This window comes from Rhea pennata, chromosome 17 (genome assembly GCF_028389875.1).
Source record: "Rhea pennata isolate bPtePen1 chromosome 17, bPtePen1.pri, whole genome shotgun sequence".
Taxonomy (NCBI): Eukaryota; Metazoa; Chordata; class Aves; order Rheiformes; family Rheidae; genus Rhea; species Rhea pennata.
In genome coordinates this window covers 7,574,694-7,590,080 of record NC_084679.1, presented here as the reverse complement: position 1 = coordinate 7,590,080, position 15,387 = coordinate 7,574,694, and the positions used below count along the sequence as shown (strand labels likewise).

The window sequence follows — 15,387 nt, the reverse complement described above, 5'->3', positions numbered from 1 at the left end:
CTTTTTCAAGAGCCCCAAAGAGAACAGAGGATTGAAACAAACCATTGAAATACAAGTAAGCCCCAAAATAGGTAGGCTTAAAAAACCTCATGTCCAATTCTACTTTCAGTTACAGCAGTGTAATCTACAGAGTAGATACCTAAGACTGCAAAGTGTTTCAGTCACTGTAATATGGAGAATTAGACTCCTGGTTTCTCAGTGCACTCTTAGGTAGCTTTTCTCCATCGTTCTTCTAAATAAGTGAAGATGTACCAGGTCTTTGATTTGGATGGTGATGATTCTGCTGTGTTATATGGGTCAGAAAAAATGAAGTTTCTCGTGTCATGGAAGCTTCTACAGGTTTTCTTAACGAATGTATTTGAGTAAAGGTCTGATGCAAATAAGTTGTAGTATAAATGAATTATTAAATTAGACTTTTTTTTTAACTGTGTAGACCATTTTAGTAATTTGCCTGTTTATAAGCCTACTGAAATGAAGCTGAATAAAGGAATGAAGGAGTTCTGCCCTGTCTGTAGTTGAATGACTGAAACTGAAGGGAGAAAAAGGAGTCTGTTTGAAATGTTCAATGTCTGGTTAGTTTAAAGAGTAAGAAGCAGGTGCTTAGGAGTTTTAATTTTATTTAAGAGGGAAACCCATAAAATTAAGGGAAATTGATTCTGTCTGAATTAGGTCTTGACCTCAAATCTATTGAAGTTACTTGTCAAACTATTACTGATCAGTATAAATCAGAAAAAATCCACCAATGTCTTCCATGTTATACTGCTGTAGGGTCAGAATTGCTCCTATTGAGGCCACTTGCAGCCTACTGGAAATTATCAGAGTGTTGGAATAGTAATTATTTAAAAATATTTAGAAAAATTCTCCCAAACAATATGCATATCCTTGAGGCCACATTGTACCTGTGTGAGTCTACAGTAACTGCGCTGATATGTTTAGGATTTCTCCTAGCTGATACCCCTGGAACTGAATGCTGCCACAGTTGCAGTACTTGGTTTGTATCCACGAAGGCAGCTAAAGATTTGGGAATATCTAAGGATTTCTTTCCCTGTCTATTGCAGAATAAATCAAATTTAAATGTAATATCAAGAGGCTGTTTTTTTAATTCTGAATATTTTTGTGTTTGTTTGCCCTGCAGTTGAGCTGAAATTTAATCTGGACCAGTACGTTAATAAGCGATACCCAGGCCTGGTGAAAATAGTACGCAATAACAAACGAGAAGGACTGATTCGAGCCAGAATCCAGGGCTGGAAAGCAGCAACCTCTCCTGTCGTTGGTTTCTTCGATGCTCATGTTGAATTCAACATTGGCTGGTAAGAAGTTCTGATGGCAGTCTTTTACATTCCGTATTCCCGCAGGGAGAGCGGTACTATTGCACTCTGCCCTGCCTCTCAAAGGCTGCAAAAGAGATTTGCTCAGCCACAGGGGAGCTGAAGAACTGCAGGGATGAGATGGCTGTAGGCAGGTGTTATCACATTAACAGTTACATTTGAATAATATTCTTGATTGTTGCAACGTCACTGACAGTCTTCTGCAAGGGCTGCAAGATCCTTTAGAAGCTGCTCAAGTACAACTCACTGGGAAGGGAAGCAGTTTAAACCACCACGAACCAGAGGCCTCCAAAGCAGGCAGATGAGGAAACACCTTTAAGGAGGTTCTGAGCTCAAGGCAGATGGATGCTTTTAAATACTTGTATTTTATCGCCCTGTTATTTTCTGTTGTTTCTTCTTAGAAATTTGAATACAAACCTGATTTTGTCATAATTTTTTTTGTATTTACATTTGAGGGGAACATTGAATTATCTCCTTTGCTTTTATTGGGGCTTGAAATTACCACACCTTTCCTCATCTCCTTTGTTTTGGAAGGGAGCAATATTAACTCTGGTAGGCACAGTTTTCAGCTTTATGGGCCAGATCTTCAGTTGGAGTAAATCTTTGCAGCACCACTCAGTGGCCAATATTTGGCATTACTGGAAGTCAAGTCTGAAGGAAATGATACGTACAGTCAGCTGGAAAAGGCTGTAGGGATATGCAGTAATGTAAAATGTGTATTTTTGAAAGTGGGGCTGCTATTTGATAATGATGATGCAGGATTATAGTGGAGCTGATTGTGTTCTGCGGTTTTCTGAGATATCTCGAAGTTAAAACTTAAAAATAGCTGTACTTACAACCAGAGAGAAACTTAACTGAGAAGGAATAGGTTTATTTTTATGTGTTCATGAATATCTTTATAAAATGGAAGCTGCAATAAAATAAGTCTTCTTGTAGTCCACCTGGTTTATATTCACCCTTTCTTTTTTCCTATCAAGGACTATAATAGCAGTTGTAGTAATTTTCTGGAAGCTTAAGAGCTGAGTTTTATTTATGCATTTATTTACTTTTAAGCAACTGTATCTTTCCAGTCATTACAAATATTCATGTACAGTAGTATCAGCTACTGGGCAGAATCTGTGCTGAATCCTGGCAGTGATGAGAGCATGCTCTGGGTGCTCTCCTGGACACACTGAACTTTTCTTTCAGAGAAACACATGGAGGCTAGTAGTGTTCCCTTTTAATATTCCCCCCATTCTTCCCTTCCACCTTTGGGCTCACTGACAACCATCTCCATCTTTGTTCTACCTGTTTCCTCCTGGTTTTTATTCTATCCCTCTGCAAGTGCTCATGTGATGGCCTGTCATCTTGATTTTCATCTCATCATCTTTCACTTAGGAGGGACTGGAAGGACAGCTTCTGTCTGAGCAGCTTTAACCCCTATCCCATAACAGTATCAAACTTGGTGGTCATGCGTATCTTGTTAAAGCACTGCTGTTCTTTTCTCCTAGTTAGTCTCCCAATTTAAAAGCATATTCATGTATTCAGAGGCTACATGGATTGCTCTTCTTCAGAGCTGTCTGTGGATTATTTGTGAGTCAATTAAAAGGAGCCAATTCCTTTTCCAACAGAAAAGAACATTAGCTTTTTGTTTGGTTTATATTCCACCTGAAAGTCAAGTTTCTACAGTACATTTTTAGTTTTCTACTAATTCTATTAATTCATAAAAGAATCAGAGGAGGACTTCATCATTTTCTTATGAAATATACAGGACTGTGACAAGAAAAAAAAAAACTTTCCTTTAAACAATTGTTGCTCTGTTTAAGGCTTAGTTTTTGCCTTATATTGTACTAGAGAATTTTACAGGTTCTCGCAGTATAACTCTTCAGGAGCACTTCTTCTAAACTAAAATACAATCTGGTAGGATATAAAAAAAAATACTCTACAACCTGGCAGGTCAAATTAACTATTGAATTATTTATTTTAATGTGCTTAATTGCTACTTTTTTGCCTCTCAGATGTTGAAACATATTAGTGCAGAGCTGAGATTTTCTACTGACCTGTTCCCCTTAAGACTTTTGGTAGTGTGAGCTAATTCTGATGCTCATACAGCAGAAGTAGAGAGGTCTAGGTAAAAGGGCAGCCATTACTATTAATTCTCAAGGGGAATTTTAAAATAAAAGTATGTAAAAATGTCCCCACACAGTTTGTATGTAAAATTCTACATATCTTGCAGTAGCACTGTTTCTAATGGTGACTCAACGTCAACAGAAGCCAGTGTCTAGAACAACATTCCAGCAAAACTGATAGCAATGCAGTGCTCTGAGCTCTCAAAATACACCCATGAATATTCACTGATGGAGACATCCTTCCTGTCTTCCTGACTGCTGCGTTCTGCAGTCGGAAAGGCAGTGGGGCAAGTGTTCTGGGGTTGCATAATTGCAAGGGGGAAATACTAGTGGCCAAGAGATGAACAGGAACAGGGTGGAAGGTGGCCCTGTGAAGGCAGCAGAATCATACTGCAGCTACATTTTATTCTTGCTCCTGGCAGGGCTCAGCAAGGACAGTGGCACATGGACATGCTCAAAACCCCCGGCACTTGTCAAGTGTACTCATTTCAGTCTTAGCATAAAGCAGTGTCTGCTCTCCCGCTGTCGTGTTAGCTCAGAAAAGACAAGAAGCTTTTTTTTTTCTTCCTTTCTTTTTCCAGTACTCTTGGAAATTGCTGTTCTTTGGTCCTCAGTCCCAATTAGAGATCTATATATTGTACAGCTACGATGGGGAAAAGTAGCTACTTTCCCTCTGCCTGTATTTTTAACTGTGGTTTCCAGAGAAAGCTGTGTTACGCAGTTGTGCTATGAGGGAAATGCATCTGTCTGTCAGTCTCCATTTTCAGCCAGATTTGACAGAAGGCGAAAGGTCTCGGAGAGATTACGTTCCTAGAGGAGCTGTGGAAGCAGCCAATTGAATAGCACTCCAAATCAGTACTGCTGCTGAAAGGCTGCAGCAAGAATTCGTAGTGCAGAGAGCTGTTAAAAGCACTCCAAAAATGAGGGAAATACAGGTGAAAGTTTGCACCTGATCAGCCATATGATCTCCCCAAGGAGAGAGATGGTTGCAGTGTCCAGACCTTATAAAGTCCATTATTCATCAGTCATCTTTGATTCCTGATTTTGTGTGTCCTGTGTTCTACAGGCAATACATTTTTAGAGCAGGAACAGACCAGGAGTGCAGTGGAATTTGAATAAAATTTTGATGGGAAGAGTAAATGGAAACAGATGGTTCTGGAAAAATGAACGATGGGAGACTGCCCATGTTACGATACTGGAAAAGCGTTACTAAAAGACTCCAGTGAACAGGAATATAGGAGGAAGTCCGTATGTAGCAGTTTACTGGAAAGGCAGATATTTCTGTGTTTAAAAATACATCTTTACAGAAGAAGGAAGGTACATTCCTGTCTGAGGGTGTATTTAAATCTGTAAAGTTCAGTTTTGCCTTCATGTCACTCAAGATTTCAGCAGTCTTGCTCTGTGTGCAAGTCCACCTGTTGTGCATTAAGCAATACACAGTAACGCTGGGTACAGAGCGTCTCATCCTGGCCACTAATTATGCTGCTGGAGATATAGAGCATTATATAGCCTCCTGCCTTTGAAAGGTGAGAGAGAATGTGACAAGGGGAAGAGAACTAGAATACGTGATGTTGGGGATCAGAAAAGAAAAGACAGTAGAGATGGGGTGTTAATTCTGTGGATGAGAAAGAGGACACGTTGAGTGAAGGAGGGCAGAAATTGTAAGTGAAAGACAGAGAAGACAATATATTGGCAGCCGTAAAGAGAGTGCTAGGAGGCATAAAAGAAGACATAATGATAAGAGTATTATACTTGCTTCCTATCTTAGGAATTGCTTTTGCACTTATCAGAGAGCATTGTAGCATTGAATGCAGTTATGCAGTACTGTAGTAATTAAAATTTTGCCAGACAAAGGAGGAGTATCAATGAGGAAGCAGTGGAATACAAGAATTTCATCAAAAAATTTCAATATACCAGAGAGACAGGGAGAACCTGACATGAGAAAGTACCTGAACTGTATGTCTAGTATCCATCAGTCTATGCCACACACAGACCATCATTATAGATTATCCCCGAAGTTGGCAGTGCTTTAAAACGATAGAAAATGGGGATTTTAATGTACTAAGAAAAAGTGCTAGAGATCAAGGTCCCCAGGTCTGTGGATAATACTTTATAGGTGCTGTTTTATACTGTAATGTGTAGTTTAGTTTGTTGTGCTGGCTCTGAGTAACAGATTCTCAAAAAAGTATGTGATTTCCTCCTAGACTTCAACTGTCTTTGTTCATCCCCACTAATGGAGACATGATTGTGCTTTGGTAGGGCAAAGCCACAAGTGCTTTGCTCCCTGCTTAAAGTTCCCCTGTTAATGTTTTCAGACAATATATTGTAAGCCAAACTCTGCTAGCAGGTAAGCTCTTCATGCTGCTTTTCCAGTTGAGCTCACATGGCTCTTCAGAGCACCTCCAAGATCTTGATGGAGGTGAGGGTAGTAGTTCCTAGTGCCTGTCCTGTGCAATCCTTTCACTGCTGGAGGTTCACAGGAATCACTTCTACTCAGGACACAGTCTATTACAACCTCACTGCTATCATGCTGAGTTTGGCCTGGGAAGTTTTATGTAGGTACTACTCACTTAGGATCAATTTTGTAACTTAGTGGAATACATGTTTCAGATAGCAAAAGTGTCCTAATATTAGGAGTAGAGGGAAGCAAAGAAGAGGTCATGTGGGCTGTTCAGATATATAGGGAAGTGCCAGCTTGCATTCAGAGGACGTGCCAGAAAAGCAGCTTCAACTATTCATCTACCTGAACAACCTAGACCATTCATTGAAGCATCCTCACTGCTTTTCAGTGGTGCAGAAAAGAGCTATTCAGATTTGGCAGCCAAACAGCTGATCTTTAACTTTCCAGCAGGCATTTCTTCAACGTTCACCCCTTTCTGGCTGGGGGCTGAAGGTCTGAAAGCTTGCAGGGCCTGGAGGAATGCTGATAGAGATATCAGGTGCAACAGATGGGGAATTTACTCTCTCCTCTTAGCGAGGAAGGGAGTATGATTTTTTTTTTTTTTTTTTTTTTTTTTTTTGTGTGCTCTGAACACTTATTTACAGGAAAGGTATTTTGCATGAAATATTCCTCACTTGGCTTCAGTGAAGAATTATATATGTCAGTAGATTTGCTTGTCTGCATCTGATAAATATATATTGTCAGTGAAATCTGAGGCAGCATAGAAAATCACATGCAAAATTGTCAGTGAAATCTGAGGCAGCATAGAAAATCACATGCAAAATAAGCTTTCAGTTTACACAGAATTTTTTATTCAATTTCTGTGTTAAGTTTTTACTTCATGATATCAAGCAGTGGTGCAACCAGAGTAAAGTACAGTGTTAAACCCGTTGAGTGACAAAATCTATCAGGTGAGACCATGGTGTCTTTCATTTATGTCTTACATGGAAGAGAGCTTGCCAGAAGAAAAAGGAATTCTGTTTTGTGAAAGGCAAAATCAAAAAAAGTGGAGGGGATTTTTTTAATATTAGTTCTTCATTTTTGGGGGAGTAAAAATTAGAATGGTGATGATAGGAAAAGAAGACATACACTTATCTCAGAACAACCCAAAGTCTAAGATAGTAGGCTAATCACTTGTGATAGGGACAGAGATAAGAGAAAACTTAGGAAGGGGTTAGATTTTGGACAGATTCAGAGGAAGTGCCATTTAGAAACAGAAGGGGTTGTTGACAGATGCATAACATACCTAAGAACTGACAGGAGCTCTAGGCATTTGGGGTGAGCTTCTTGGTCAATGCATGTTGGCAAGCTTTTGCAGATGTTGTAAGTCCATTGAAGTGGGCGAGTTGTACAGCTGAGGATCTGGCCTGTGGCATGCGTGTGATTGCTCTTAGATCACATGTTTATTTTTGCGTTGTGCCTTTTAAAAAGTCTGCTTGAAGTCAGCAGATGCTTTACATATTTAAAGGGAGAATTATATAATCATGTGTGCTGAGGAGCTCATTACTAACTAGTTTCATCCGTGCTCGGGAAGAAGCTGTTCTTTACAGATTTGTGAAAAAACAGACTTTCCCATTGGCATAGACACTCTGGCAATCTGATTAGGATGGCAGTCTGATTAGGATGTAGATGTTTGCTGTGAATTTCTCTGGAGTTTGAGCTCTTCTGGGTTGGTCCAATGTTAAACACAGAATGCATGTATGTACAGAGACAGAATAGGATTAGAGAAGCCAGTCTGAGCACTGTATGACCCCTGCCATTGCTCTCAGTTTTCTTACTGCCTTATTTTATACTCTAGGTTAAATTCTGCCTTCCAGGTCTTTTAGCAACTCTCATGTTTCTCTTGGGAGTGCTTACTGTTTGAGGCCCTCAGTACTGGCACTGCTGGAGCTCCTACTGAAGTCAACATGGGTGCTCAGCACCTTGGAAAATCCAGATCCACCAGTAGGCAAAAGCATTAAATGCATGAAATGCATGTGCTGTGTTCTGTGATGTACTCCACAGTCTTTGACAAATCAAGACAACGTTTTGTTGTGATTCTGCTCCTGATCTGGGATTCCTTCCACAAATTCCCTTTGAAAGTTTCTGCAAGAAGGAGTTGCTTAGCAAAGCACCTGTTGTGGATGTGCCTGCCAGCGTGTCCTTGTACCTGTGGGGAGCCCGCTGAAATCATAGGAAAGCCATATGCTTTATGGAGTTTGAACTGTGCACTGTCAGCCGCAGGGTTGAGGCCAGGGAATGAGACTTCAGCAGTGTGTAACCACGTTTCTGGGGCTGCTTCAGAGAAATAAATCCCAAATAAAAATACCCATTACTCCAGTGGAGTCTCTAAGAGAACTAAACTCTGTTCGGTTTAGTAACTGTTCTCTCTCTTCTGACTTCAGTGATCCACTAGCAGTCTATTCAGAAAAAAAGAGGAGAATGCTGACAAATATATATTTTTAGAGGGCATAAAAGGGAGGAACATTTTTGTCACACAAATTCCAGGCAAATAGTCTACTAGGTTTTTATTAGATGTGAAAAGACTGGATGAGGCTAAGCACTATCCTTAAAGCTGAACGTTGTGATTATGTTTAGTTTACAGAAATCCGTCACGTCTGTGAATACGCCTGGGAGAGCTTTCCTCTTGTTCCAATTAATAATTTGTCAATGATGTGTGCTACTAAGTGCCTATAAAGCAGGTTGACTTAGATACTGGCTAGAAATTTAATATATCTGCATCTGTGAAAAATAGGTATGAATCTCAAAATTCACATCTGGCTCATGCACCTAATCAGTGAAGGTCTGAATCCTGCCCCACTGCCACCACTAGTGGTTTTGACAAGAGTTCAACCATGGAAATGCTAATGGAAGTAATTAGGGTTCAGTAACATCTGTGGAAAGGAAACACTCAGGGACCATACTGCAGCTCATCAGCACAGCACATTGCACCCTCTTGGATTTCATCAGTCTTTTCCACTCTGTCCTTTTTGTCCTGGGAGCTGCTGGGAGCACATGTCTTTTCCAAATGCACAGTGAAGACAAGACAAGAGGAAGAAAAAATCAGGAAAAGATTAGGAAAAAATCAGTATCTATAAAAAGGATGAGTAAATCCACGTAATAGTTTAGAAGCTTAATATTAAGGGAAAATAGAAATTACTAGGAAAGATTTCATCCTAATCCTTTCAAAAACCCTAACCAATTAGTCAAAGCCAGAATTACCAACTAAGTTGAGAAGAGACAGTCCAGCTCAGTCCACACAGACAGGTCATTGGGTAAGTCCATTGAATTCAATCAAATTATGGCAAGGCTGGACTTTACTAGAAATGCCTCACAATAAAAAATGACTCATGTTTAATGGATTACTTAAGATGAGCAGTGCAAATACAGTGCATTATCCAGTCCTGTTGAAGCTTACTGCACTTCACTAGATAGACTGGCTATCCAGTTACCTAGGCATCTTGGCAGGTAGAAAAGCAGAGCACAAGCAGTTTCAGTGGTGTGAGGGCACTGGCAGAATTTGAGGTTCAGGTGTTCCAGCAGATCTCATTGAGATGAACAAGGACTTGGTGTCTGAATATCCCTCTCCCAGTCACTGCAATGGGATGGGAAGCTGATAAAATGCAGTTTCAGCAGTTGCTTTCCTACTGATTCATTCTGTATGCTTGCCATAGTATTTTACTTCAGCTGTAATGTGAGAGTAGGGATATCAATACTGTAGTAATATCTTCAATATCCACATTTCTTGTGTGCAGGACCCTGAATTAGAACTTCAGCCATCACGTGGACAGGTCTCAGGTACCTCAAGGTTCGTGCAAGTTCAGAATCTGAAACAGCAGGCCAGCAGATTGATAGACATTCATGAAATTTCGTCATACAGTTTGATCAGACTCTTGTACCAGACTCTAGAGAACCATTCGGTTAAAGCCATACGCCTTGATAAACAGGGGACTTCAGTCAACTACAGAACCAAGGATGAAGTTTGGTAATGTCCAATCAGAGTTGGAAATGGATTGGGATTTTTTGTTTGTTTGTTTTGTTATGAAGAAAATGAGGAGGACCTTGCTTAGTATTTCCAAGGTACAAGTTTCAGATGAACATGATGATTCTTTCTCTCACTGTTACTGAGTATGGATTGAAACAGTCAAATTTTAAGATGTCTTGCAAAGTCTAAATTACCCTTACAGTCAAAATAGACTCCCGTGGAACATTATTCATCTCGCCTCTTTTCACTGTCTACCTTACTATGAGAAGAGTGTTACTATAAAAGTGCCTGTATCTGTCTCTGTCTGCTGAGTATGAAGGCAGGGCACGCAATTACCTTGGATGCAGAGGTCTGTTTTGTAGACATCTGACGTTAAAGGAGAAGAATTCGGTATCTTGTTTAGCTTTTTTCTTTACGTGATCTCAGTCACCCTTCAAAGTAAGATACTTGACAAAGTGAGCACAAAAGGAAGAGGTCTAGAAGTAAATGTAGACACTTCAGAATAACTTTAAGCATGATGGACCATATGGTTAAAGGGTCGTGTTTGTATCAAAATAAATTTGTGGAGTTGAAGACCTTAAGATTTGGTGACCAAAGTATGCTAATGAAGAAAGGTAAAGTAGGTTTAAAATCTCCCAGTCTTTCAAGACCTGTTTCCTGTAATGGTATAAATAGGAATGACAGAATTTGGTTCTTATAGAGGGGCATGCAGTGAGTTTTCATGTGTTTTCAGAGCAGATCTGGAGAGACTAAGCTCAAACATAATGTGTTCTTGCTGATTATGGGAGTGATTGGGTGCAGCTCTGTGTCCTGTGATATGCACAAGATCTGGCTGGAGGATCCAGTCCCTCTGCTCTGTGACTTCCCTGCTGCACCAAATCTGTCCAATCAGTGCCCAAGGGATGCAGGTGTACGTCATCTTCTGAGATGTCATATGGTTTGCAAGGGCACTTGGAGTCAATTTTGCGATGAGGACCCTGATAATGGTTATTGTTAATTATTGCAAATTGACTGTGCCAAAAGAGAGGGAAGGGCAGCAAACTGCCCTGAATGACTGCAGAGCTGGCTAGCTGGGCCTCTTTCTGTTACTCTTCCGTGATTATTCAATAAACACAGATAGGAGACAGCTACCCAGGATGAAAGAGCAGCAGGGTTCTCTGCCCTGTTGCCCATCGCTCAGAGTGGGGACAGGGACCCCCTGTCCTCTGGGCTCTTGCTGCAGGTTCTTCCCACTTGAGAACGACCTGCTCCAAGATGATGTGTTTTTCTGACAACCACAAACAGAGGAAGTTCCTTTTCCAGACAAACGGTTAGTGGCCTGTTGTGAGTGACATCTATACCTGTTTGGTATTTTGGAAGCTTTAGTTTCTGAGGCCAGAAGGGAGGGGAAAAGACTCTTGCTGATAATATACACAGCGATTCACAGCCACGGATGGAGGCACATGCTTTGTGATGAGAGAAGAGTGCCGGGCTGGCATCTCAGTTATTCTGCTGTAATTTCTTCTGCTGTCACTAAGCTGATGAGTGCAGCTATGATACGAGGAGAACAAAGCAGATTAATCTTTTCCTCATTCTTCCCTGCTTTCTTGGAGTAGCAAGAATTTTTCTGTTGGGCACCTGCTGTTCTTTAAAGCAGTTAATCTCATAACTATAATCTTGTGTAAATAACAGAAGCTGCTTATCCTGATTTGGTAGGTCACATTGGCTCATTTTGAGTGTGCATGAGTGTTGCCTAAAGATCTCATGAATTGGTATTCTAAATAATGTACTGCACTGTCCTGAATCTCTCACATCTTTCTTGTCTCTCCAACAGAAAAAAAAAATCTGCTTTTTGTCTGGGATGCAGTGCTTTAAATGCCATGCAACAAAAAAGAAAAAAAATAGCACATGATCCTGCTGATCAAGGAAATATTTTAAAAGCAAAACAGTATTTAACAACCTGTAAGGAATAGGGGGTCACAGTACCTCCCCCTGGCAGTGATGCACTTTCATGTTTCTGTAGAGGGCTTTGGTATCTTGCAGGACTGGACTTAGGCAACAGAAGTGCTGCACCAAAGATTGCCGTTGGGCAGGCAGTAGTAAGAAGGATCTTAGGCCATTCCAGTCATGAGGGATGCATTGACTTATTTCCACAAGAGGTGAAGTAGAGTAACAAAACAACGTATGTTGCATACAGTATGAACAGCTTCTAGTTCATAACCTTCTTGGCCAGGCTGGCAAGGGGGTTCCTTCAGCTTGCACAGTGGTTCCTCTCTTCCTGCCTTTGCTCTGATCACCTTTTTTTTCAAGCTTCTATATTCAATATTACTAGCATCCAGTTGATTAAATTCAAATGTCATTTTTTTTGGAGGAATCAAAATAAAACCAGTTTAATTCTCTGTGACTTCTTTCTAGAAGAACTGCAACAGCTTATTGTAAAAAAAAAAAAAAAAAAATCTTTTTGTAGAAAAACACCCTTGTTTTACATTGTTTTGTGATATTTTATTTGCAGTAGCTCATCACCAATAATCAAAGGCATCACTGAAACTATGTCTCTTTGTACTGATAGAGGGGCAAGTAGGAAAGAAGGAAGTAGTAACAAGACCTCATTTAATTAAAATAGAATCCATGTACACAAAATAGGAACACTTTGGCTGTACTCAAGTACAGAGAAAATGCTGTCTTCTCATAGAAGAGATCAGAAATCTTCAGACTGAGATAGGATGAAAATGGAGATCGAATTAATTTCCTCACTTGTCCCTTTCTGTTAGCCTACATAAGAAAATATATGGTAACAAACAAAATATAAAGTAGTAGCGTTGAAACTACAAAGGAACCAATTGCTTTTTAACCAACAACAAAAGAATAATGATAAAAAAGTGAGTGTTCAAACTCTGACTACCTCTGTGAATCCCAGCAAACCACCATTCCCTCAGAAAAGAGAGATGTGAGAGAGCTCTGCACAATCTTCAAAGCTCATTTCAAGGAGAAACAGTTACCAAAGAGTGAACTGGTGGCTCTTTCTGATACAGCTGAGATCTGATACTTTCTGCCCTTATATAAGCGTGCTACCTTTTGGGATCAGTTTCTCTGTAAATTCATAGCAACTTCAGACTACCTTGGCGGCAAATTAATGTTTGCACTGAGGCTTTATCCTTTCCGGAAACACTCTGCAATGTAACTTCTCTTGAAAGCACATTGATGTTTTAAAGCTTTTTGAAATGGAAATGACAGCACATTTTCTGCAGCTTGCTACCTTTGCACCATCTGGCAGTTGAAACCCTCTCATCACCAAAGATGTTTTAGAAGGCGTAATGTGTCCACACTTGTCATTCAAACTAGATCTGATGGGGTCAGTTCTTAGAAAACAAGATTAAAGCCTCTGAGTAACCTTCAGACTCATTCAGTCCTGGGTGTGGGTGGTGGTGTTCTTCAGGCCTTGTCAGCAAGACCATACTAATGTTAATCGCTGGCAGGTGTCCTTGTGGTATAGCCAGCAGGAGATCATTTACTTCCAGTTGGTGACAGTGTGCCTCAACACATGCCTAGTGCATGTTGAAATGACGACCTCCAGACCTCAGAATAAGTGTTTGGGAAAACTTTGGGTTGTTAAACTCTGGTAGAGTGCAATATGCTCTACTGACCTTGAAGATGAAGGACTGTGTTAGAGTACATTTCCATGGAGGCAATAATTCATGTGTTGTTGCTGTGTGAGTTATCCCTCATCAAGCTCTCAGCTTGTTCAGGGTACACCACCTTCAGTCACCCTAGGCTGCATCACGGGCTGCCATCTCACTGGGTTATTGCTTGCTGGGTTAGAGAGCTTCACCTCATTGAATTGCGAAAGGGTACCTGGGATTACTGCATGGCTCTAAAACATTTTGCTATTTTTATTGTTCTCAGGGTGGAACCTGCACTTACTCGAATCAAAGAAGATCGGAAGCGGATCATCTTACCAGCAATTGACAATATCAAGTACAACACTTTTGAAGTGCAGCAATACGCCAACGCAGCCCACGGCTACAACTGGGGGCTGTGGTGCATGTACATAATCCCACCACAGGACTGGCTCGATAAAGGGGATGAGTCAGCTCCCATCAGGTAAATCTCCCACGCGCTGTCACTTTGATGCTAACAGTGTTTCCATCAGCTGCCTGCCGAAGGGGGATTTAAGTGAAGTAAGGCTGTAGGTTTTGTGCAGGGATACTAAAATGAAAGTGAGCAAAACAGAGGCTCTGCAAAGCCATGGATGCGTGTGTCACATCTCAGGGCTATGCCACAGCACTGTGTATGCAGAAATGCAGGTGCTCTCATTGTGAAACTATGTTTTGGGCTCACTTTGTGGCCTTCTAGTATTTAGCAGGATCTGCAGGATCTATCCTATCTTTTTTTCCCCGCACCAGTGGACTCTAGCATGAATATTGAGCCAGTTAAATGTTGTGTGTATGAGAAATATAGGTATTTCTAATATGATTTCAAAGAAGCTAGCTTCGCTTTGGGGCTGTAGGCAGCATTCTTGGATATTGGCCCAAACCAGGGCTTCCCAGCAGCACTAGTAGATGTGGTAGCCTTGCCTTGTTGAAGAGTTGTGCTTTTCTTGGAGAGCCTTACATGTTTTTCTGAATTTTTCCATTGGATGAATTTCAAAAAGAAACTGGACCATGTACTGAGAATGTCATTCTATTTTTCTCTGTGAGATAACATTCTACATGTCAAAAGTGAATTTTTTAAGGAAATGCTTCTTCAGGAATAGTGATGGTATTTTTGTGAATCCTTACTGTCAAAATAAGGAAACAGGAGTGGAGGAAAAAAGAGAAAGGAGGGATTTTTTCCCTTTGTTTGAAATTAGTGTCTGCTAGCTCTTCCTCTCTGGTGCAGATGGCTGTCTCACAGCTCCTCTGAGAGGTACCATGCAGGATGAAGGTTACTATTTTTAGTAACTATTGAAATAAATGCTATAAAAATATGAAATCTAAATGTGCGCTTATGGCTTCTTTGCCCTATTTTTGATGTTTCTTAGGAAAAACTCAAATTACCGCCTTGGAGTCATCTTCATGTATATCAGTCTCATCCTAAAGTGAACTGAAACTCCTCTGTATCATCACAGTGGAGGCTCTGGGAGAGAAAATGCTCTGCTTTCCCTTCCTGCCATCGCAGAGCTTGACCTGTCAAGTCCCAAGTAGTCCATTTCGCTTCTAACAACATACCAGCTAGAAGCATCCAAGTGGCCTGATGGAAGTGAAAGGGCGTAGACAGACTGCTCACATTGCAAAGTGTTAGGTTGGATGGGGCCATCTTGCAGGATGCGGCCCTCATACAGAGAGTATTATTTCAATCTGTATTTGAGCAAGTTTTGCAAGTTTCTCTTAGGTTCATTCGCATGCCCTGTGACTGCAAAACAGAACTATACAGTAACTTTAACCGTATTTGTTATGGGACAGCACTGTCCTTCATCACTGACCCTTTGCTCAGCTTGAAACCTCAATAAATAGGGAAGTAATTACTTAGGAAATCAGTTTTCCTAGATAACATGCTCTGCTCTCGTCAAATTTTTTAAAAGTGCAGCTG

The 15,387-nt window shown here is 40.6% G+C and overlaps 1 protein-coding gene across 1 annotated transcript in view; it reads left to right on the top strand.

The window, feature by feature from the left end:
- GALNT9 (polypeptide N-acetylgalactosaminyltransferase 9) overlaps window positions 1–15,387 on the top strand; it is a 152,713-nt gene that overhangs the window by 55,585 nt on the left and 81,741 nt on the right. The window contains exons 4-5 of the mRNA XM_062590135.1: window positions 1,136–1,310; window positions 13,723–13,920. Of these exons, the coding sequence (XP_062446119.1) occupies window positions 1,136–1,310; window positions 13,723–13,920 (373 nt within the window). The remainder of the gene's footprint in view (window positions 1–1,135; window positions 1,311–13,722; window positions 13,921–15,387) is intronic.